General features: G+C 42.2%; 1 protein-coding gene across 1 annotated transcript in view; it reads right to left on the bottom strand.

Annotated features, from left to right (window-relative positions):
- Positions 1-21,321, bottom strand: part of SLC16A14 (solute carrier family 16 member 14) — a 58,745-nt gene that overhangs the window by 6,076 nt on the left and 31,348 nt on the right. The window contains exon 4 of the mRNA XM_043996118.1: positions 13,527-14,528. Coding sequence (XP_043852053.1) covers positions 13,527-14,528 — 1,002 coding nt within the window. The remainder of the gene's footprint in view (positions 1-13,526; positions 14,529-21,321) is intronic.

Raw genomic sequence — 21,321 nt, 5'->3', positions numbered from 1 at the left:
GAGTCACACAGCTAGTAAGTGTCAACTGTTTGAGACTGGATTTGAACTCAGGTCCTCCTGAATCCAAGGCCAGTCCTTTATCCACTGTGCCACCTAGCTGCCCCCAGCTAGTGTCAAGTGTCTGAGGCCAGATTTGAACTCAGGTCCTCCTGAATCCAGGGCTGGTGCTTTATCCATTGCGCCACCTAGCTGCCCCAGGCTTCACTTTTCTTCCCTGCTCTTCCTGAATTTCTGATTCATGCAGGGTGGGTTGACACTGAAATCAGAAATAAGGAGTCAGTCATAGAACATTAATTATGAGCTTACTATGGGTCAGGTACCCTGCTAAGTGCTGGGCATACAAGGAATGGCATAAATCAGTCCTGCCCTCAAGAAGCTTACAACCTAGCTAGTGTTTCCTGGAGTGTGTGTGTATACATATGCACACATGTGCACATATGTTCAGTTGTTTTCAGTCGTATGACCCCATTTGGGATTTTCTTTGCAGAGAGACTGGAGTGGTTGGCCATTTCCTTCTCTAGCTAATTTTACAGATGAGGAAACTGAGGCAAACAGGGTGAAATGACTTGCTCAGGGTTACACAGCTAACAAGTGTCTGAGATCAGATTTGAACTCAGGAAGATGAATCTTCCTGACTTTAGGTCCAGCGCTCTGTGCACTATGGCGCCACCTAGCTGTCCCATACACACACATACATAAGCACACATACATATTTGGTGGAAGCCAGAAAAGATTGGCGCTCAGACATTTCCTCTAAAATGTACATTTTAGAAATTCCAGTTATATGGAAGGTGGTTCTCGGCAAGAGAAATCACGGCCACTTTGGATGTAGACTTTTCTTCAATTTATCATGCGTGCATCTTGTTTATTCATGGTCATATGCATCTTGTCTCCCCCATTAGATTGTGCGCTTGTTGAGGCCAGGATGATTTTTGCCTTCCTCTGTATCCGTGGTCCTTAGCACAATGCCTAGCACATAGTAGGTGCTTAATAAATATTTGTTGACTTAGTAGCTGTTTATCCTACTGCTCAAATAGGTACTTGATATTACAAGTATGGAATGTCTTTAGTCAAGGTCCCTGTGACGATGGCCCTCCCCAACTGTCAGACAACAAGAGCTGAAATGAGGAATCTCTGGGTCAGGGAAGATGTCCTGAGCCCTTAGGATATTGATGCTTTTTTTTTTTTTTTTTGGCGGGGCAATGAGGGTTAAGTGACTTGCCCAGGGTCACACAGCTACTAAGTGTCAAAGTGTCAAATGTCTGAGGTCAGATTTGAACTCAGGTCCTCCTGAATCCTCGGCTAATGCTTTATCCACTGCTCCACCTAGCTGCCCCTGCCTTTAGGATATTTATGAAGGTCCATCATCCTTTTTTTTTTTTTTTGGGCAGTTAGGTGACTCTGTGGATAGAGTGCCAAGCCTGGAGTCAGGAAGACTCATCTTACTGAGTTCAAGTCTGGCTTTAGTCACTTACTAGCTGTGTGACCCTGGGCAAGTCACTTCACCTTGTTTGCCTCAGTTTCCTCATTTGTAAAATGAGCTACAGAAGGAAATGGCAAACCACTCCAGTGCCTTTGCCAAGAAAATCCCAAGTGGGGTCACAGAGAGTTGTACATGACTGAGCAACAACCATCACCATTTCTTTTTAAAAGATGCCTCTGACAATAAAGAGAATGACAATAAAGAAACCTTTTTTAGGGATAGTTAAGAGTTTTTTAAATCTAGAGGGGCTAAGTAGGGCTAATGGGGCTGAGCAGGTACACTTACGTTGCTCTACTTTAAAACTCAGCCAAAGCCCTGTGAAATCTCTTAAAGCAACTACTGCCACAAGTCTCTCCTAGCCCGTGATAAAATGGAAAGGACACTGAATAGTAAGGGGATAAAGACACCTGAGTTCTAGACCCAACTCTTCTACAAACTAGCTGTGTGTCCTGGTGTGTCATCATGGCATTGCTGTTAATGTCCATTTCATCATTGGTAAAAGGAATGGAATTGATTAGACAGATAATCTTTAAGGTGGCTGGCTTCCAGTTCTAGCATTCTGTGACTTAGGGACCCTCTGATCCTATTCTCTAGGACTATATGTTAGACCCTCAGATAAAAGACTATGCCTTATTAAAAGCCAGGGTCAAAACACTTACCCTATTATCTGGCTCCAGGGGGCGGGGTGACCCAGGATGCCCATTGTCTCCTTGACTATTCTGTTTAATCTGTCATGATATACTGGGTGTGATAGCATCAGGGAAACTGAGGCTGGTAAATCTCTTGAGCTCTGGAGTTCTGAACTGTACTGATGTGGTATCTGCACTAAGTTTGGCATCAATATGTTATCATTTTTTCTAGCTCTACAAAATAATTTTAGGTAGTTATTGGTATGGAACTGAATAAGTAAATTAATTTAGGTAGAACTGTCATTTGTATTATACTAGCAGTTTGGCATCAATATGATGAGCCCCTGGGAGTGGGGGACATGAGGTTGCCGCAGGAGAGGTGAATCAGCCTGGGTTAGAAATAAAGCAGATCAAAGCTTCTCTGACCAACATAGAGGGGTCAGGCCCATGAGCAGCTGCTGAACTTCCAGTCTCAGACAGGGAGACCCAGTCTCAAAAAGTAATAATAAATTTTTATTTTAAAAAATTCATCATGGGAGCAGCTAGGTGGCACAGTGGATAATGCACTGGCCCTGGATTCAGAAGTACTTGAGTTCAAATCTGGTCTCAGACTGTTGACATTTACTAGTGACCCTAGGCAAGGCACTTAACCCTCGCTGCCCAACCAAAAAACAAAATCAAAAACAAAAAATATTTTGGGGCAGCTAGGTGGCGCAGTGGATAGAGCACTGGCCCTGGAGTCCTCCTGGACCTGAGTTCAAATCCGACTTCAGACACTTAACACTTACTAGCTGTGTGACTCTGGGCAAGTCACTTAACCCCATTGCCTCACCACCCCCCCCAAAAAAAAATTCATCACAACACAGAGCAGTCACAATGATGCTATGTAAAACCCCAAACCTTTACCTCTGACCATCTGGTCAAGTTGGCAGAATAAAGGGCCTAACAATGAAGGTTCTCACGTCTACACTATAGCAATAAGTATAGTAGAGGAAACTCCCTTTAGTGAATAGAGGAGACCTGCTCATTACAACGGTAACTCCAATGATCACAGTAAGTCAATGCTGAGCCCCAGGAACACCTAACTACATAGTGCCGAGGAGACCTGCCCATCATTCAGGTGTCCAGTGAACATTTATTAAGCTCTTACTGTTTGCCAGGCAGAATCTTAGATACTCAAGAGTTAGAAAAAGTCTGAGTCCAACCAACCCATCCATGCCTGAATGAGGACCCCCTTCTACAGCATATCCCGTAAGACAACCATGAAAAGAGTTCATGGTAATACCCTATAACCCATCCAACCCCCTATTCTCCATTCTGGAGGAATCCATTATCTTCTTAGGCATCTTATTCCATTTTTGAATAGTCTAATTATTAGGATTATTTGGATAGTTTAATTATTACATCAAGCTTAAATCTGATCTTTCGCAGCTTCTCAGTTCTACTCTTTGAGGCCAAACTAATAAGTCTAGCCCCTCTTCCGTATGACAGCCCTTCAAACATTTGAGGATAAGTATCACGTCCCCCTAAATCTTCTCTTCTACAAACGCAAAGTCTTCAACAGATCCTCTTTTGTCATGATATCAAGCCTCTTCTCCATCTTGGTTGTCCTCCTTGGAACACTCTTCAATACTGATGTCCTTCCTAAAATGTAGTGTATGGAACTGGATATGATGCTCCAGGTACGGTCTAATCAGGGCTGAGTAAAGTGAGACTTTGGCTTTCCTCTCAATGCAATTTCAGATTCCATCAGCTAAAAGTCTGTCATGTCAAAATGCTGACTCATATTCAGATTTTAGTCCGCTAAAACAACCAGTTCTTCATCAGATGAATTGTTGTCCAGACATAGGACCATAAATTTAGAGCTGAAACATCCTTGGAGGCCATCCTCTTGAATCTAAGATGTGAGACTTTTACACTTATGATTATTAAATTTCAATTTATTACTCTTGGCCCTTAAATTCTAGGGCCTATCAATATTTTTTAAGACTCTGTCATCCAAGGGGTAGCTAGGTAGTGCAGTGGATAAAGCACCGGCCCTGGATTCAGGAGGACCTGAGTTCAAATCCAACCTCAGACACTTGACACTTACTAGCTGTGTGACCCTGGGCAAGTCACTTAACCCCCATTGCCTCGCAAAAAAATTAAAAAACAAAATAAGGGAATTGGACTAGACAACCTCTGAGGTCCCTTCCAACTCCAGGTCCATGATTCTAGGAACAGAATTTCACACCCACCAATTTAGCAAAGATGCCCCGACATTGGAAAACCCAATGGGAGGGGCTTGTGGAAAGACAAGTTGGTGCATCTTCTATCTACACTACGGTAATAAGCAATGACAAGGGAAGACCTGTGCACTACTATGGTGACTCCAGTGATCATAGGTAAGTCAGTGCTGAGCCCCAGGCACAACATAGTGCCAAGAAGACCTGCCCATCATTCAGGGAGCCAGTTCGCATTTACTAAGCTCAGATACTTACTATAGAAAATGCTATAAATCATGCAAAGAAAATTATCACATTGTTTACACTGTTTGATCCAGAGAGCCCACTACTAACTAGAATGATATGTCCTCAGGGAATTAATTTACAGCAAGGATTTACAATTGACAAAAATGTTCATAGCAGCATTACTTGTTGTAAGAAAAATCTGGAAATCAAATATATACACAATCATTAGGGAATGGTTGAACAATGGTTGATATATGATTGTTATGGATTACCTCTACTGAAGGAATGATTAATAGGAAGAATTCAGAGAAACATGGACTTTTATGAAGTGATTTGTAGGAAGAAAAGAGTCAAAAATATATACATGTCACAATATAAAATCCTGGTCCGGTGTAATAATCAATGTTAGTGGAATACTACCAGAGTTAAAGGACGCATGTTTCCTTTCTGTTAATAAGAACTGAATTGGATTTTTTGAGAGAAGGGTAGTATTTAATTTGTAAAGGGATTTGTTTGGGAAGTATCTGATGTATCACAACAAAATTGTATCAATAAACCTCTGTGTGTGTGTGTGTGTAGTGATAAAAACATCTTCCTAGTTCTTAAGAAAAGCTAATATTGGGCAGCTAGGTGGCGCACTGGCCCTGGAGTCAGGAGTACCTGAGTTCAAATCCAGCCTAAGACACTTAACACTTACTAGCTGTGTGACCCTGGGCAAGTCACTTAACCCCAATTGCCTCACTTAAAAAAAAAAAAAAGCTAATATTCCTGAATGGGATGATTAGTCTGGTGAAGCAAGCTTCAGGAATATAGTAGTTGTCTTCAAATATTTGAAGGGCTGTCATGTCACTTGGCCCCAGAGGGCAGAACTACAATGGGCACCCATTAAAAAGAGAGGCAAATGTAGTCTTAATGTAAGGAAAATATTTTTTAACATTGTCTGAATCTCAGTTTCCTTATCTGTAAGACAAGGCTAATAATAGCACCTACCTCACAGAGCTGTGAAGACCAGATGAGATAATATATGTAAAGTGCTTTGCAAACTTTAAATGCTATTTAAATGCTAGTTGTTATTTTATATATATGTGTGTGTATATATATATTATATATATGTATATATATTATGTATATGTATATGTATGTGTATATATATATATATATATATATATGGTGTGTGTGTGTAGAGAAAGAGAGATGGAGAGACAGAGATAGAGAAACAGACAGAGGAAAGAGACAAAAAAGAGAAATGAAGAAGAAGAAGAAGAAGAAGAAGAAGGGAGAGAGGGAGGGAGAGAGGCTAAACACTCTACGGGGACCTCCAGCAACACATATAATCTCCCAAACTGACTCTTTAAAGATACATCAGACATTAGGAATCCCATTCTCATTTTTCCAGCTAAAATCTTAGGATGTTAAGACCTGGAAGGGAACTTGGAGACCATGGATGTCAACCCTCTTATCTTACAGATGAGGTCACCTAGATCCAGAGATCAAGGGACTTGCCTAAAGTCATTTAGCAATTGGAACTAGGACCTAGGCTCTTTGCCCTTGGTACAGTGCCTGACACACAGTAGGTACTTAATAAATATTTGTTCCCTTCCCTTATTTACACTATACCAAACTCTTTTGGTCTTTTCATCCCAACTTGCCAACATTTCTTGAAGCTACTGATCAATCATCTTGGGCTGTCGCCTATGAAACCAAGGTGGGGGCCCCTGGAAGGTGTTAACTTTTTTTTTTTTAAGTGAGGCAATGGGGGTTAAGTGACTTGCCCAGGGTCACACAGCTAGTAAGTGTCAAGTGTCTGAGGCCGGATTTGAACTCAGGTCCTCCTGACTCCAGGGCCGGTGCTCTATCCACTGCGCCACCTAGCTGCTAGGTGGCGCAGTGGATAGAGCACCGGCCCTGGAGTCAGGAGGACCTGAGTTCAAATCCGGCCTCAGACACTTGACACTTACTAGCTGTGTGACCCTGGGCAAGTCACTTAACCCCCATTGCCCCGCAAACAAACAAACAAACAAACAAACAAAAACCCTGAGGCTTGATGTCAGGAAAAAATTTCCCAATGATACTGGAGTGGCTTGCCATTTTCTTCTCTAGTTAATTTTACAGATGAGGAAACCGAGGCAAACAGGGTTAAGTGATTTGCCAAGAGTCACACAGCTAGTAAGTGTCTGAGGCCAGATTTGAACTGAGGAAGATGAGTCTCCCAGACTTCCATTGTGCTACCTCATTGCACCGAGCTAGCTCTTTAGCCTAGTTAAGTTTGTAAATACTTTTTTGCCTTGTCCTCATCAAAGTCCTTGCTCTTGGCCTAAACTATGTTCCCATCTCCCCAGGTTTGGGTGTCTTTCCCACCCTTTTGATTTATTATTTTCTCTAGGGGGTGAGAACTTGACAGTTATCATGTGTTCAGGGAGTAAGGATGAATGGAAGATTGCATTCCATATTTAATATGGGAACTTTATTTATTTATTTTTATTTTTTATTTTTGCAGGGCAATGAGGGTTAAGTGACTTGCCCAGGGTCACACAGCTAGTAAGTGTCAAGTGTCTGAGGCCAGATTTGAACTCAGGTACTCCTGAATCCAGGGCCGGTGCTTTTTCCACTGTGCCACCTAGCCGCCCCCAGCTCTGAGTAATTGTAGACAACATACCTCAAGGAATAAATGAATATCTAGGAGGCCATACTACAAGAACTCACCAGGGGGCAGTCAAGAGTCAAGGACAGGTACCATATTGCTAACACTGTAAGTGGATGAAGCCAGAGATTCAGGTAGAGATAATCCACCAAGGTCAGAAGACAGGGCAGGCACAGAACATGCAAGAAAGCAGCTAGGTTAATATATGAGGGATGAGCAAGACACAATAAGCGGAGTGTGGTAAAGAATCCTGACTTTGGAATCCGATCCAGGCTGTACCAATAAATTACCAAGAGGGCCTTGGGCAAATCACTGTACCTCCCGGTGCCTTTGTTTATTTATCTATAAAATGAAAGACTTCTGCTAGATGGACCTCTAAGGCTCCTGCCTTTCAGGGCCTACAATAGAGACCACTTCCGGCCATGCTTTATTTTATCTTCCCTCTTACCCAGTTTCCAAATTCTCACCAGTTGCTGCTACTCCTCCCTACATTCCTTTCCAGCTCTGAAACCATAATCAAAACAGTGCTTCCACTGCTACAGGAAGTGATGCATCAATCTTCTCCCTTATCACTCGACTGGACATCCCCGAAACTTTTCAAACCAAACGTCTACCATACCGTGTTTTCAAACCAAACGTCCACCACCACTATGTATTGTCTCCTCTTTTAGAACAGAATCTTTTGGGGCAGCGAGGTGGCGCAGTGGATAGAGCACCGGCCCTGGAGTCAGGAGGACCTGAGTTCAAATGAGGCCTCAGACACTTGATACTTACTAGCTGTGTGACCCTGGGCAAGTCACTTAACCCCAATTGCCTCACTTAAAAAAAAAAAAAAAGAACAGAATCTTTGAGGGTGGACACTGTTAGCTTTTGTATTTGTATTCTCAGCACTCAGAACAGCCCATAGTAAGCACTTAATAAATGCTTCATTCATTCACTTGAAGCACAGGTGGGCTGGCTTAGGAGGGTTAGCTGCCGGAGCATGCCCAAACATTTCCTATCTGGTTCTGGTCCAAGCAACCCCATGGAAACTTGGCAGGGAGCCTATAAGGGACAGGTACTGTATGATAATAAAAAATCTCCCAATTGTTTGCAGAGTCGAAAGAACTCAGGACTCAAGATTTGCTGGTGAGTATGATTACAAAAGGGACAACCTGCCCATCTCTCACTCTCACTCATTCATTTGTTATACCATCCTTGGATCCAAGGTAGGGGAAAATAGGCCGGCTTAATGGGAACCACTCACAACCACCCAGTTCGTGGTCAAGTTGGGATCAGGCAGTGGTGGGGACAGGTTTTGAGTGAAAACCAAAGTTAGAATATCAGTAGTAGGATATAGGGTTGAACAACAGCACTTTTATTCCCTAGAGCATTAGATGCTGTGCAGTGAGTAGGTTGGGGGCCATAGCCAACAGGGATTAATCACTTGTTCAGGGAACTAATATTGGGGACCTGAAATTTCTCATTAGTCTGTTTTTTTTTCCCGGGACGATGAGGGTTAAGTGACTTGCCCAGGGTCACACAGCTAGTAAGTGTCAAGTGTCTGAGGCCTCATTTGAACTCAGGGGCTCCTGAATCCAGGGTCAGTGCTTTATCCACTGTGCCACCTAGCTGCCCCCATTTCTCATTATTCTAAACAATACAATCATCATGTCTGTAGAGTTTAATTGAGGCCAACAAAGATAAAGCCAACAACCCTGGGTGACACTAAGCTGGGAAAATGTGTCATCAGCCTCCAACAAATGGAATTCCCAAGTCATACGGTCAGCAGATGGCACCCTCAAGGGTCAGCTGAACTCAGCAGTTTCTTCATCACAAGTACATTAAGAGGTTCTTAGGTTTACCCAATATGATTAATGGTTAATTCCACAATTGTTTACACTGACAATTTCCCTGACAGACTTTCTTTGGAAGCATGGAGCCTTCCAGGAGTCTGATGAGGTTCATGATGTCTGTGTGCCTTTGGCTGAGCCCTAATATAATAATGACAATGTTGTTCAGTCATTTCACTTATGTCCAACTCTTTGCGACCCCATTTGGGGTTTTCTTGGCAAAGATACTGAAGAAGTTTGCCGTTTCCTTCTCCAATTCATTCATTCATTCATCCGTCCACCCATCCATTTATTTATTTATTTATTTACTCATTTATTTGTTTGTTTGTTTGTTTGTTTATTTATTCAGGACAATGAGGATTAAGTGACTTGCCCAGGGTCACACAGCTAGTAAGTGTCAAGTGTCTGAGGTCATATTTGAACTCAGGTCCTTCTGAATCCAGGGCTTGTGCTTTATCCACTGTACCACCTAGCCGCCCCCTCAATTTATTTTACAGATGAGGAAACTGAAGCAGAGTTAAGTGACTTGCCCAGGATCACAGTTAGTAAGTGACTGAGGCCAGATTTGAACTTAGTAAGATAAATCTTTCTGACTCCAGGCTATGGTGCTGCCTAACTGCCCTATTTGTGTATGTGTGCGTGTGTATGGATAAAGAATGTGCACACACCCACATATATCTGTGATGTCTTAATGTACATGCTATTTTTTCACTAGAATATAAGCTCCCTAAGAGGAGAGATTGTTTCCTTTTTGTGTTTGTTATCTCCAATGCCTAGTACAATGCCTGGTATATAGTAAACACTTTATAAGTGCTAATTAACTAATTGATTGAAGACAGCTCAAGGGAAAACAGAGGTGGGAGATAGAAAACTGCACATAACTAATACTAGCCTCTTTCTTTCCTGTTAGAGCTCTCTGATGCCCACTCAATACCTGCCTAGACCTCCATCTATTGCCTACTGCCTCAATGGTAATTCTGCCCATCTACCTGACCATTCACACCTTGGACCCCCTGTCATACTTTCCAGATCACTTGTTGTCATTTGTCCTTCGATCTTGAAGAGGAGCATGGCATTAGGGTGATGTCATGACTTGTACCAAATTGGATTTTTAAGTGAGGGGGGGCTGTGCAAGGTTATCAACCTCACTCTCTCCTCCAGAGTCACCTGGGTCCAGTGGCAAGATATATGTGTGTGTGTGTGTGTGTGTGTGTGTGTATACATGTACATATACACATACACATACACATACACACACATATCAGGACAACTGGAGATGGCCTTGGATATTTAAGGCAATTGGGGTTAAGTGACTTGCCCAGGGTCACACAGAAAGTAAGTGTCTGAGGTCATATTTGAACTCAGGTCTTCCCAACTTTAGAGCCAGTGCTCTATCCACTATGTCACCTTGCTGCCCCTTCCAGATCGCTGATGTTTAGGCTAGTACCCAGACTTCTGACAAGTATTTCCTGCCAGGCCCACAGGTCACCATGGCTCATCTGCTGGAAATCTGACAGATCTCCCTTGGTACCAACCCCATGATTGTCCACTACTCTAACAGTACCTGCTCCTGTTCCCTGTTCTGATCAGCTATCCTGCTCTAGTGGGTCTGTGTAGCCTCTGAGTCCCAGTATGGACCATCTCACCACTGACCAAGGCCCACTCCTCAAGTTGACTTCTTTTTTTTTTTTTGGTGAGGCAATCAGGGTTAAGTGACTTGCCCAGGGTCACACAGCTAGTAGGTGTTAAATGTCTGAGGCCGGATTTGAACTCAGGTCCTCCTGACTCCAGGGCCGGTGCTCTATCCACTGCACCACCTAGCTGCCCCTTCAAGTCGACTTCTAACCCAAGCAGCAGTGCCTTACAAAAATGGTGGTCAGAACAGGTATGTGATGAAGTGTGTTTATCTACCTGACATCCACAATCAGCGTGACTACAGAAACATTAGCAAACTCTTTGTTTGTTGAGATTGCTCATTACCAGCAATGTAATCAACTCCTTTCCTCCCTCCCCATCCCAAATCTGACTATACACCCTTTAAAACTCTTAATACTTCATTCTCTCTCTCTCTCTTTTTTTTTTTGGTGAAGCAATTGGGTTAAGTGACTTGCCCAGGGTCACACAGCTAGTAAGTGTTAAGTGTCTGAGGCCGGATCTGAACTCAGATCCTCCTGACTCCAGGGCCGGTGCTCTATCCACTGTGCCACCTAGCTGCCCCCTTACTACTTCATTCTCAACCTTCAAAGAAAGACCCAGAACTATATCACACCCTGTAAAATAGTGTTTTTAAATGCATAAAATAAAATACAAATATAAGAAACACATATAATAAATATAATGAAATGCAGTTATCAAATCATTTTTTTAAAACCAAGTTCATCTCATTTACCAAGGATAACCATACACAGTCCAGAAAATCAGGGATTCCCGCATATACCAACACATCTGGTTGACTGGAAGGGTTTTAAGCCTAAGGTCTGTTGGAGGGTTGGGAACATGTCTTGGATGACCCAAACTTTACATCTGACGAGGCCTGATTGACCCAGGCCACCACTGGAACAATGAGATGGTGTTAGGATCCCAATGGAGGAAGAGAACCTTTGACCAATCCTCCCAATGTCAAGGAAACCACATGCCCAATACCTAGTCCTTTGCATATATCCATTCTCCATCTACATGGAGAAGATGCCCCTGAGAGAGAATTACCCAGAGTGAAGGAGCCTCATTATACATACCACCACGGGCATTTTAAGTTCCAAGGGGCTGGGCCCAGAAGGTTAGGCTGAGCACACAGGTCTGGCCTTGAGCTTAAAGGACAGCAAAAGTCATCAGCTGTGACTGCTTCCTGTTTTCTGTGACCACAGGTTCCAGGAAGGTCTGCTGAGGTAACCTTGGCACTGAACTACGTATTCTTTTCTTTGTTTAAGGACTGGGCTTCTCACTGCTCCGTTGGTAGCTTGACATCTGGTGACTGAATCAGACTGCCTAAGTCCTTAGCACTTAATGCCTGATGACCTGGACCAGCAGCCTTAATACTAACCCTAGGGGCAGCTAGGTGGCGCAATGGATAGAGCACCGGCCCTGGATTCAGGAGGACCTGAGTTCAAATCTGACCTCAGACACTTAACACTTACTAGCTGTGTGACCCTAGGCAAGTCACTTAACCCCAATTGCCTCACCAAAAAGCCAAAAACAAAATACTAACCCTAAGCCAGGGCTCCTGCCCAACTGCCCCAGTTTCTAAAGTTATCAGTGCTTTCTAAAGTCTTTTTTTATCAACATCATTTTTGTTGTTTTTTAATTGTTTCAGTCATGTCTAACTCTCCATGACCCCATCTGGGGTTTTCTTGGCAAAGATACTAGAGTGGTTTTCCATTTCCTTCTCCAGCTCATCTTACAGATGAGGACACTGAGGCAAACAGGGTTAAGAGACTTGCCCAGGGTCACCCAGCTGGTAAATGCCTGAGGCCAAATTTGAACTCAGGTCCTCCTGACTCCACTGTACCACCTCCAGTGATATGAGAAATCTTATAGACCAAAACCAAACCTGAAGGAAGGCCCTGGTCACTTACTAAATATATATTTTTTTAAGTGAGGCAATTGGGGTTAAGTGACTTGCCCAGGGTCACACAGCTAGTAAGTGTTAAGTATCTGAGGCCGGATTTGAACTCAGGTCCTCCTGACTCCAGGGCCGGTGCTCTATCCACTGCACCACCTAGCTGCCCCCAAGGTGGTTATTTTTAAATCTCCTTGGAGACTTTGAAGGTCATCGAATGCAACACCCTCATTTTATAGATGGGGAAACTGAAGTCTAGAAATGTGAAGTATCCTACCCAGAGTCACACAGTAAATAAATTCAGGAGGGAGGATTCAAACCCATGTCTTCCTGACTCTGAATCTAGTGGTCGCTTAATTATCATAGTTGAAGGTGTTTAGCACAGTGGCTAGCTAGCTTATGGTAGGCACTATATAAATGACGTTAGCTATCTTCATCATCATCATTAACCTGGGGTCCTTGAACTTGAAATTTTAAAAATACTTATTTCAATATATTTAGTTTCCTCTGTAATCCTGGACATTTTACTTTATTTTATGCATTTAAAAACATTCTGAGAAGGGATCTGTTCACAGGCTTCACCAGACCGACTGCCCGTGGGGACCATCCCACAAAACATGGTTAAGGGGGCAGCTAGGTGGCACAGTGGATAAAGCACCAGCCCTGGATTCAGGAGGACCTGAGTTCAAATCCAGTCTCAGACACTTGACACTTACTAGCTGTGTGACCCTGGGCAAGTCACTTAATCCTCATTGCCCGGCAAAAATACAAAAACAAAACCAACCTGATTAAGAGGCCCTGATGGGTGGCTGCCTCTTTCTTATTTGCTATGAACTAAACAAAGGTTATAGACCTAATACTGTGTGATCAGCAGTCCAAGAATAGATGAGGTCACTTATGTGACCCAAATACTATTCAGACCACAAACTACTTACCTGCAAATGGTGGTCCCAGCAACGCAGATATTCCATTGGCACAAATGATGATGCCGTAAGCATTTGCGAGGTGTTCTATGCCCACCAAATCTTCAGTCACCACGGGCATCAGGGAGAAATACCCACTGGAAAAGCCTATCAGGGCGCACATTGCCGCCAGGCTGGCATAGGTGTGCATCAGCGGCAGAATAAGGATGCTGATGACGAGACTCAAGTTAGCCATCAGGAAGACATTCCAAACGCTGATGCAGGGCAGGTCAGCCACGATTCCAAGGATCACTTTGCCAAAGATGTGAACTATTGCTATGATTGAGGTCAAGGGGAAAACATCGTTTTGTTCAGACAGATTGTACAGCTTGACTATTTCTGGGAGATGAATAAACGGAATGACAAAGCTGCTATAGGCGAAGAGAGCCCAGAAGATAAAGGCTACAAACATGCGATTGGTAAATAGGGACGCGGCTCCGAAATAGCTTGAGTACCAGTCCCAGAAGCCCTTCCTGATTCTAAGGGTCAGTCGGCTCACTAACTTGAGAATCCGGAGAGCGTACATATTCTTTCCAAGTCGAACTCCGTCTTTGCCTTTGCTCTCCGGAACCGGGGAATTACTGAGCATCTCTTCCTTCACCGGCCCGTCTTCTTTCTCTTCCGCTTTGTTCAGGTGCCCATTTGATTTTATGGATTCGGCTGAAGGGGACAGAGGGAGCTTGAGGTCTCTCTCCCCACCTTTGCTTTTGAGGATTTTCTTGCTCTGGGCCTCACTGGGAGCCAGTGGTCTCATGAGTGCGCCACAAACACACAGGTTCAAGGAGACGGCCCCTTGGATGAACATTGCGCTCCGCCATCCATATTCAGAGCAAAGATATTTCAGTAAGACGGTCATGAGAAAGGTACCAAACCCGGTCCCAGTTGTACTAAGCCCCTGAGCAAGGGCTCGCCTCTTCTGGAAGTACTGTCCCACCATGACCACCGCAGGCAGATAGACCATACCGCTGCCAAACCCTGTCAATACATGTTAAAAAGGAAAATGAGACATAAAAGGCCACGGCTAAGGGACAGCTAGGTGGTACAGTGGATGAAGCACCGTTCCTGGATTCAGGAGGACCTGAGTTCAAATACTACCTCAGACACTTGACACTTACTAGCTGTGTGACCCTGGGCACGTCACTTAATCCTCATTGCCCTGCCAAAAACCAACCAACCAAACAAAAGGCCATGGCTTGATTTGAGCACATTTAAAGCAGTTTTGGCTACCTATAGATAAGTCCTACCGGCAACTTCTGGCCCACAGAAAGGTGGTGGTATTTTTCCCCCTAATTTAGCATTCTCACTGAAATATGTTGCACAAAATAGACTAATGAGAAAATAAATTTAAATAATATTATTTACAGCTATCTCATTTGGGCATCCAGGCACGTAACTATTTGTAAATGTGACCAAGAGTCATTTTGGGGCAGTTTTCAGAAACTATAGTCAAGTATCTGATCAAGGTGCAAATATGTACCAGAATCACAGTTTAATGAGCTGGAAGAGTGGGCTTTTATCTCTATCTATAATTCTTAAACTCTCTGCTGTAGGATGCCTTCAGTCCCTCCCCATACCAATCCATCCTCCAAAGGGTAGCCACAGTGACTTGCTGAAGTACAGGACAGACCATGTCCTTCCCTCTCCCCAACCCAACAAACTACCATGGCCTCAAGGATTGTGGAACTTTATAACCTGCCCATCTTTCCAATTCTCCTACACTTGACTCCCCTCCATTTACTCTGTGATCCATAAACTTGCCATTTCTTACATACAACACTCCATCATCCATCTCCATGACAGGGTACTTTCTGGAATGTTCTCCCTTCTGACCTCCACCTTCTAAGGATCCCTGGATTTTTTCAAGTCTCAGCCCAGACATGACCTTCAACAAATGACCCTTTCCCAGGCTCTCACCCTCCCTCACTTCCCCTTTGCAATTACTTTCCATAAACAGATATTGTGTATATAACTAATTATATGCAGGTTGTCTACCCCGGTTATATCGTGAGCTCCTGATGTCAGGGACTGGGTTTCTTTCTACATTTCTTTGTCTCCCCCAACCCTTAGCACAATCCCTGGCACATAAAAGATACGTTACAAATACTTATCAACTTGACTTAATCTCCCCGAGTCTCAGTTTTCTCTGCAAAATGATAGGATTGGACTTTATGAACTCTAAAGTCTATTTCCATGACATATTTTATGATTTGGCAGCGATATTAATAGTCGATCAAAAAGCAACTTGTTACCAAGTGGCCAGGCTGCTGGATGCCTTTGTTTTGAGAAGAATCAAAGCATTTTCAGAAGCGGCACAGCACAGGCTGCTAAAAAACAGCACAGCTTGTTTGTCTCTGTTGTTCACAGCTGACCCTCAAAGCAGGGTGAACAGACTACTCTCCAGCAAACCATTGTACCCTTGTCCAGATACTTCAGCATTAGCTCCTGGCTTTGTTCACATTTGGAGTCCTCCAACAGAAAGCTCACAGAGGTCTTTGTGCATTTGTAAGTTCTAAAATAAAACAGATTTTTCAAGGAGAGGGAACCTCTTATTTTATTGATTTCTACTTGCAATACAGAAACTGCACTAGCTCTATTTCTACCTGTGGTGGTCAGCGAGGTGACAGAGTGGACTTGGAGTCAGGAAACCCCGAGTTCAAATTCCATCTTGGGCATTGGCTGGGTGACCTTAAGCAAGTTACTGAACTTTTCTGATGCTCAGTTTCCTCATGAGCAAAATGGGGATAATCACAGCATTTATGTCATGGTGAGGATCAAATGAGACAATGGATGTAAAAGGGCTTCAGAAACTTTAAGTGCTATAGAAATGTGAATGGCTATTTTTTTGGTTTTGTTTTGTTTTGTTGTGGGGCACTGAGGGTTAAGTGACTTGCCCAGGGTCACACAGCTAGTAAGTGTCAAGTGTCTGAGGCCTCATTTGAACTCAGGTCCTCCTGAATCCAGGGCCAGTGCTTTATCCACTGTGCCACCTAGCTGCCCCCAATGTGAATGGTTATTATGAATGATGACTGAAGAGCTTTGCCTGTCTCCCAAGGTTTTATGTGACTGCTCCTGGTATCTGCCTTTACCTTTTCTTTCTTTATTCATATAGACCTCTGTATCCATGTCTGGCCAATATCCACTTCCCTTGCTGAGAACCTTCTCTGAATCATCTCCTAGTGATGGGGGTCTCTTACAGTATTCAATAACTGCTCTTTTACAGAGGCAGCTCTGACTGGTTAAATTAGGCACGAAGAGAAGCCTGTTTCTGTGCTACCAGGTTTTCATGGGTCTTTTTATGAAATAGCGTAGTCAGATGATGGATGATTTGAGTCACCGGGCCATCCCTGATGATCCAATGGATGACCTTCATTGGGCAAAGAGCCAGGCCTGAGAGCATGCAGTTATTCTGCATGTCTCTCTCTCTCTCTCTCTCTTTTTTTTTTTTTTTTTTGCAGGGCAATGAGGGTTAAGTGACTTGCCCAGGGTCACACAGCTAGTAAGTGTCAAGTGTCTGAGGCTGAGTTTGAACTCAGGTCCTCCTGAATCCAAGGCCATTGCTTTATCCACTGCGCCACCTAGCTGCCCGAGAGCATGCAGTTAGACCCCTGTAAATCACCTGGCAGTGACCCTGAATTCTGATTTAACATCTGAATATGGAAGAAAACTGGCTAAAATAAATACCATGTGTGACTTCCTAGGAGAGGAAGTGTCACGTAGTAGAGAGGGCCATCCACAGATCTTCCTCAAAAGCCCCCTGATCTGTTCTTACTGTGTCACTCTGGACAAGTCACAATCTCTGAATGCTTAGGCAATTTTCTAAGACTATAAATTACAGAGGAGTCATTGATCTGCTTATGTGGGAAATGTTTCCACACTGATGAAATCAAACATCCTGACCTTCTCCCTGCCCCCTCCCTGAATTCCAAAGGCACATAAGGTAGTAATCTCTAAATCTCTAATAACAAATGATTCAAGTAAACTAGAAAAATTTCTTGGTTAGTAGAAGACTTATTTTTAAATACATGGAATCTATACGCTATTTGTGAAAAAATCATTGAAATTCAGAGATATAATCTAAGTGGAATAGACATCTAAAGACATATACTTTCTGCTAAAGTAGCATAAATCTCCAATTAAAATCAGTGGACTTAGGGGTGGAAAATCCCTAAAGAGATTATTAAAATTTCCCAGAGATTACTATAATAAGTAATTTCTTGACTTTTTTTTAAACATCTTGTAGCTTCTAGATAATCTTTTTTTTTTTTGGGTGATGCAATTGGGGTTAAGTGACTTGCCCAGGGTCACACAGCTAGTGAGTGTTAAGTATTTGAGGCTGGATTTGAACTCAGGTCCTCCTGACTCCAAGGCTGGTCTTTACAAACAGAAGAACACTGGATCTGGAAGGAGAGTTCAGGTTTGAATCCCAATTCCATCATTTATTACCTTTATGATATTGTACAGGTCACTTAACTTCCTTAAAACTCAGTCTCCTCATCTATAAAATGAGGAGGTTGGGCTATATGGAGTCTGAGATTCCCTCCAGATCTTGAGCTATGCATGATTCTATAATCTACTGGCTCAGGAATGTCCATCCTAGTCTATATTTATATACTATATATAATATATACACATCTATATTTACATATAATAATAATAATAATGATGTTGTTATTGTTCAGTCATGTCCAACTCTTTGTGCCTCCGGGAAACTCTCCAAGACTATGAATCTCCAAGCTGCAGATTTGTGTGGGTGAAAGGAGCTGCCACTCTAGGAGTTCCTCACATTGATTAAATCACAGATTCCACCCCAAATATTTATTCCTTTATGTGTGTGTGTATGTAAACACAGATATATGTCTGTATGTGGACACATACATGTAGACATAAACATAATTTATATATCAATCTATCTAGATCTAGTTATATCCGTAACTTGCACTTGTGGCTTACCTAATACCCCAATTTCAAAGATCGTCTGTATGTCTGCACCCTTAAACTATAGGTAATAAACCCCCACTGGTGAGCTACCCTTTGATAGAAGCCCTTTTTTTTTTTTTTTTGGCAAGGCAGTGGGGGTTAAGTGACTTGCCCAGGGTCACACAGCTAGTAAGTGTCAAGTGTCTGCGGCCGTATTTGAACTCAGGTCCTCCTGAATCTAGGGCCGGTGCTTTATCCACTGCGCCACCTAGCTGCCTCCACAAACATAAGATTTTGAAGATTTTTACACAAAAAATACTATTAAGTAGTTAAAAGAAGGACATCTCGGGAGTCTGAACACAAGTGGAGAGGTAATTTTAATGCTCTATCTACTAAAAAAAAATATTTCTATACCAGGGAGAAAAATGATCAGTGGGTAAAATACTATCTAATCACATTTTACTTCCCTATTGAATTGAATAATCATGTCCTCATCTGCCTTACTGTCATCTATCCCTTTTGAAACAGTGCCTGGTATGAAGTAGACATGTAATAAATACTTTAATAAAGGATTAGTAATAATTAGTAATAAATTATTAGTTGATTGGTTGATTTTACTCTTGCATTAGTGTGATGTAGTGATTAGTACTGTCCTGGAGGTGAGAAGATCTGAATTTGAATTCCAGCTCGGCCACTTATTACATGTTGGGCTTATTACAAGTGACTTATTATAAGTGACTTATTACAAGTCACTTTCTAAGCCTCAGTTTCCTCAGCTGTCAAATGGGAATAATGATTTTGGGGGGGTCATATACCTTACAGGGCTAAATAAAAACACTTTTAAACTCTTTATGTTCTATGTACTTTTTAGCAATTATAATAAGAACCATGTGCTCGCGGCTGGCCTAGGGGCTTGTGGGGCTCAGAACAAAGAAGTCAAGGAAAGGGCTTCCCTTCTTTTATACTATTGGGGGGAAGGGTAGGGGTTCACAAATGTAGAACATTGCATATAATGTCAGATTTTTTTTTGTTTTGAAAAAATTATTTGTTATAAGGGATGGCTCTGAGAAGGAATACAGGGGAAAATGGAGGTGATGAAAAACAAAAGATAACAATAAAAATCAATGAAAAGAATACTTTTTCCTCCTTTAAAAAAAAAAAGCATTTTCTCTTTTTACTGTTTTTTGTTTGTTTTTTGTCCACACCTAGGAACACAATCGAAATGAACATCCTGATTTTCTTAAGGATTTTTCTTTTTATTTTTGGTCCTGATAATTTGGCTTTCCTCTTTCTTCTTTTCTTTTTTTTCTTTTTCTTTTTTTTTTTTTTGGCAGGGCAATGGGGGTTAAGTGACTTGCCCAGGGTCACACAGCCAGTAAGTGTCAAGTGTCTGAGGCCGGATTTGAACTCAGGAACTCCTGAATCCCGGGCCGGTGCTTTATCCACTGTGCCACCTAGCCGCCCCCGTGATTTTTTTTTAAGAAGAAAGAGGAAAGGGGGCGGCTAGGTGGCACAGTGGATAAAGCACCGGCCCGGGATTCAGGAGTTCCTGAGTTCAAATCCGGCCTCAGACACTTGACACTTACTGGCTGTGTGACCCTGGGCAAGTCACTTAACCCCCATTGCCCTGCCAAAAAAAAAAAAAAGAAAAAAAAAATCGCATAGCTAATGATTTGTTAAAGCACTGATTTACCACGTACTAGGAACTATGCTAAGTGTTGGGGATTCATATATAAGTAAAAAAAAAAAAAGACATATTCTGCCCTCAAGGAGTTTATATTGGAATGGGCTGTCTATTTTATTACATTTCCTGCCCCTCCCAGTTTTATTTATTAATTTAATGGCTTTTTTTTTAATTTTGATTTTGTTCATCACTGATTTTCAGAATGCACCACAATACTTGAATGCCTCATTTTTAACTACTAAGCAGCACCTTTCTCTATTTTCTCTAAGAATTCTCTTTTCTCATAGATTGGGGCAAATATCCCCACCTGATTTATGGATAATGGTTGTAACTCAACTAAAGGGCCTTGAACAACTAGGGTCTATGAATTTTTTTTTTTAACATTTCAGTAACTATTCAAACTTGGTTTTCTTTGTAATCTTATATATCTTATTTTATGTATTTAAAAACATTTTTCTAAGAAGGAGACCAGATGCTTCACCAAACTTCCAGAGGGGTCCATGAGACCAAAAAAAAAAGGGAAAAAAAAGGTTACCTTTTGTAAAGTAAGTCAGCCTAACCCCTCGAGAGCAGAAATAAAAAAATAAATTCAGCCAACCAACCTCTGTTTTGTGTCTCCATAATGTCAAATAACAGTTTTGGATTTTCCCACTTAATTGACAGACTATAGACATGCCTCATTTGTAGTAATTAGAGATGTAAAAACCCAGAAAAAAAGAGAATAATTCAAGAAAAAATGTTGTCTTTGTGATTTTTTTCATTCCCCATCCTTCAAAAACAAAACAAAACAAAAACAAAAACCCTGGAAAAAATATTTTGGGTAGGGAAGAAAAAGAAAACAATTCCTTTAATCCTTCTAGTTTTTCCCCTAGGATCTTCAGTAGTAACCCATCTGTCATTTTAAAGGTACCTTGAAAATATAAATGAATGTCAAAAACCTCCTTCCAGTGAAATGAAACAATAAAATATTTTCATGCAGCCTCTCGGGAGGGCGTTTGAATAGATCCGTGTGTTTTGGGGAGTGACGTACAGTCCTTGATTCCCATTAAAATAAATTATGTGGAAATCTCCATATAATGCAGGGATTCATTCTCTTTTTTTGTATCAAGGCCGCTTGGTAGTCTGGTGGAGCCTGAGAACCCCTTCTCAGGACAAGGTTTTCAAATG

This window comes from Dromiciops gliroides, chromosome 3 (assembly GCF_019393635.1).
Source record: "Dromiciops gliroides isolate mDroGli1 chromosome 3, mDroGli1.pri, whole genome shotgun sequence".
Classification (NCBI taxonomy): Eukaryota; Metazoa; Chordata; class Mammalia; order Microbiotheria; family Microbiotheriidae; genus Dromiciops; species Dromiciops gliroides.
Note: the sequence above shows the minus strand (reverse complement) of the source record. Positions and strands in the feature narration are given on the sequence as shown.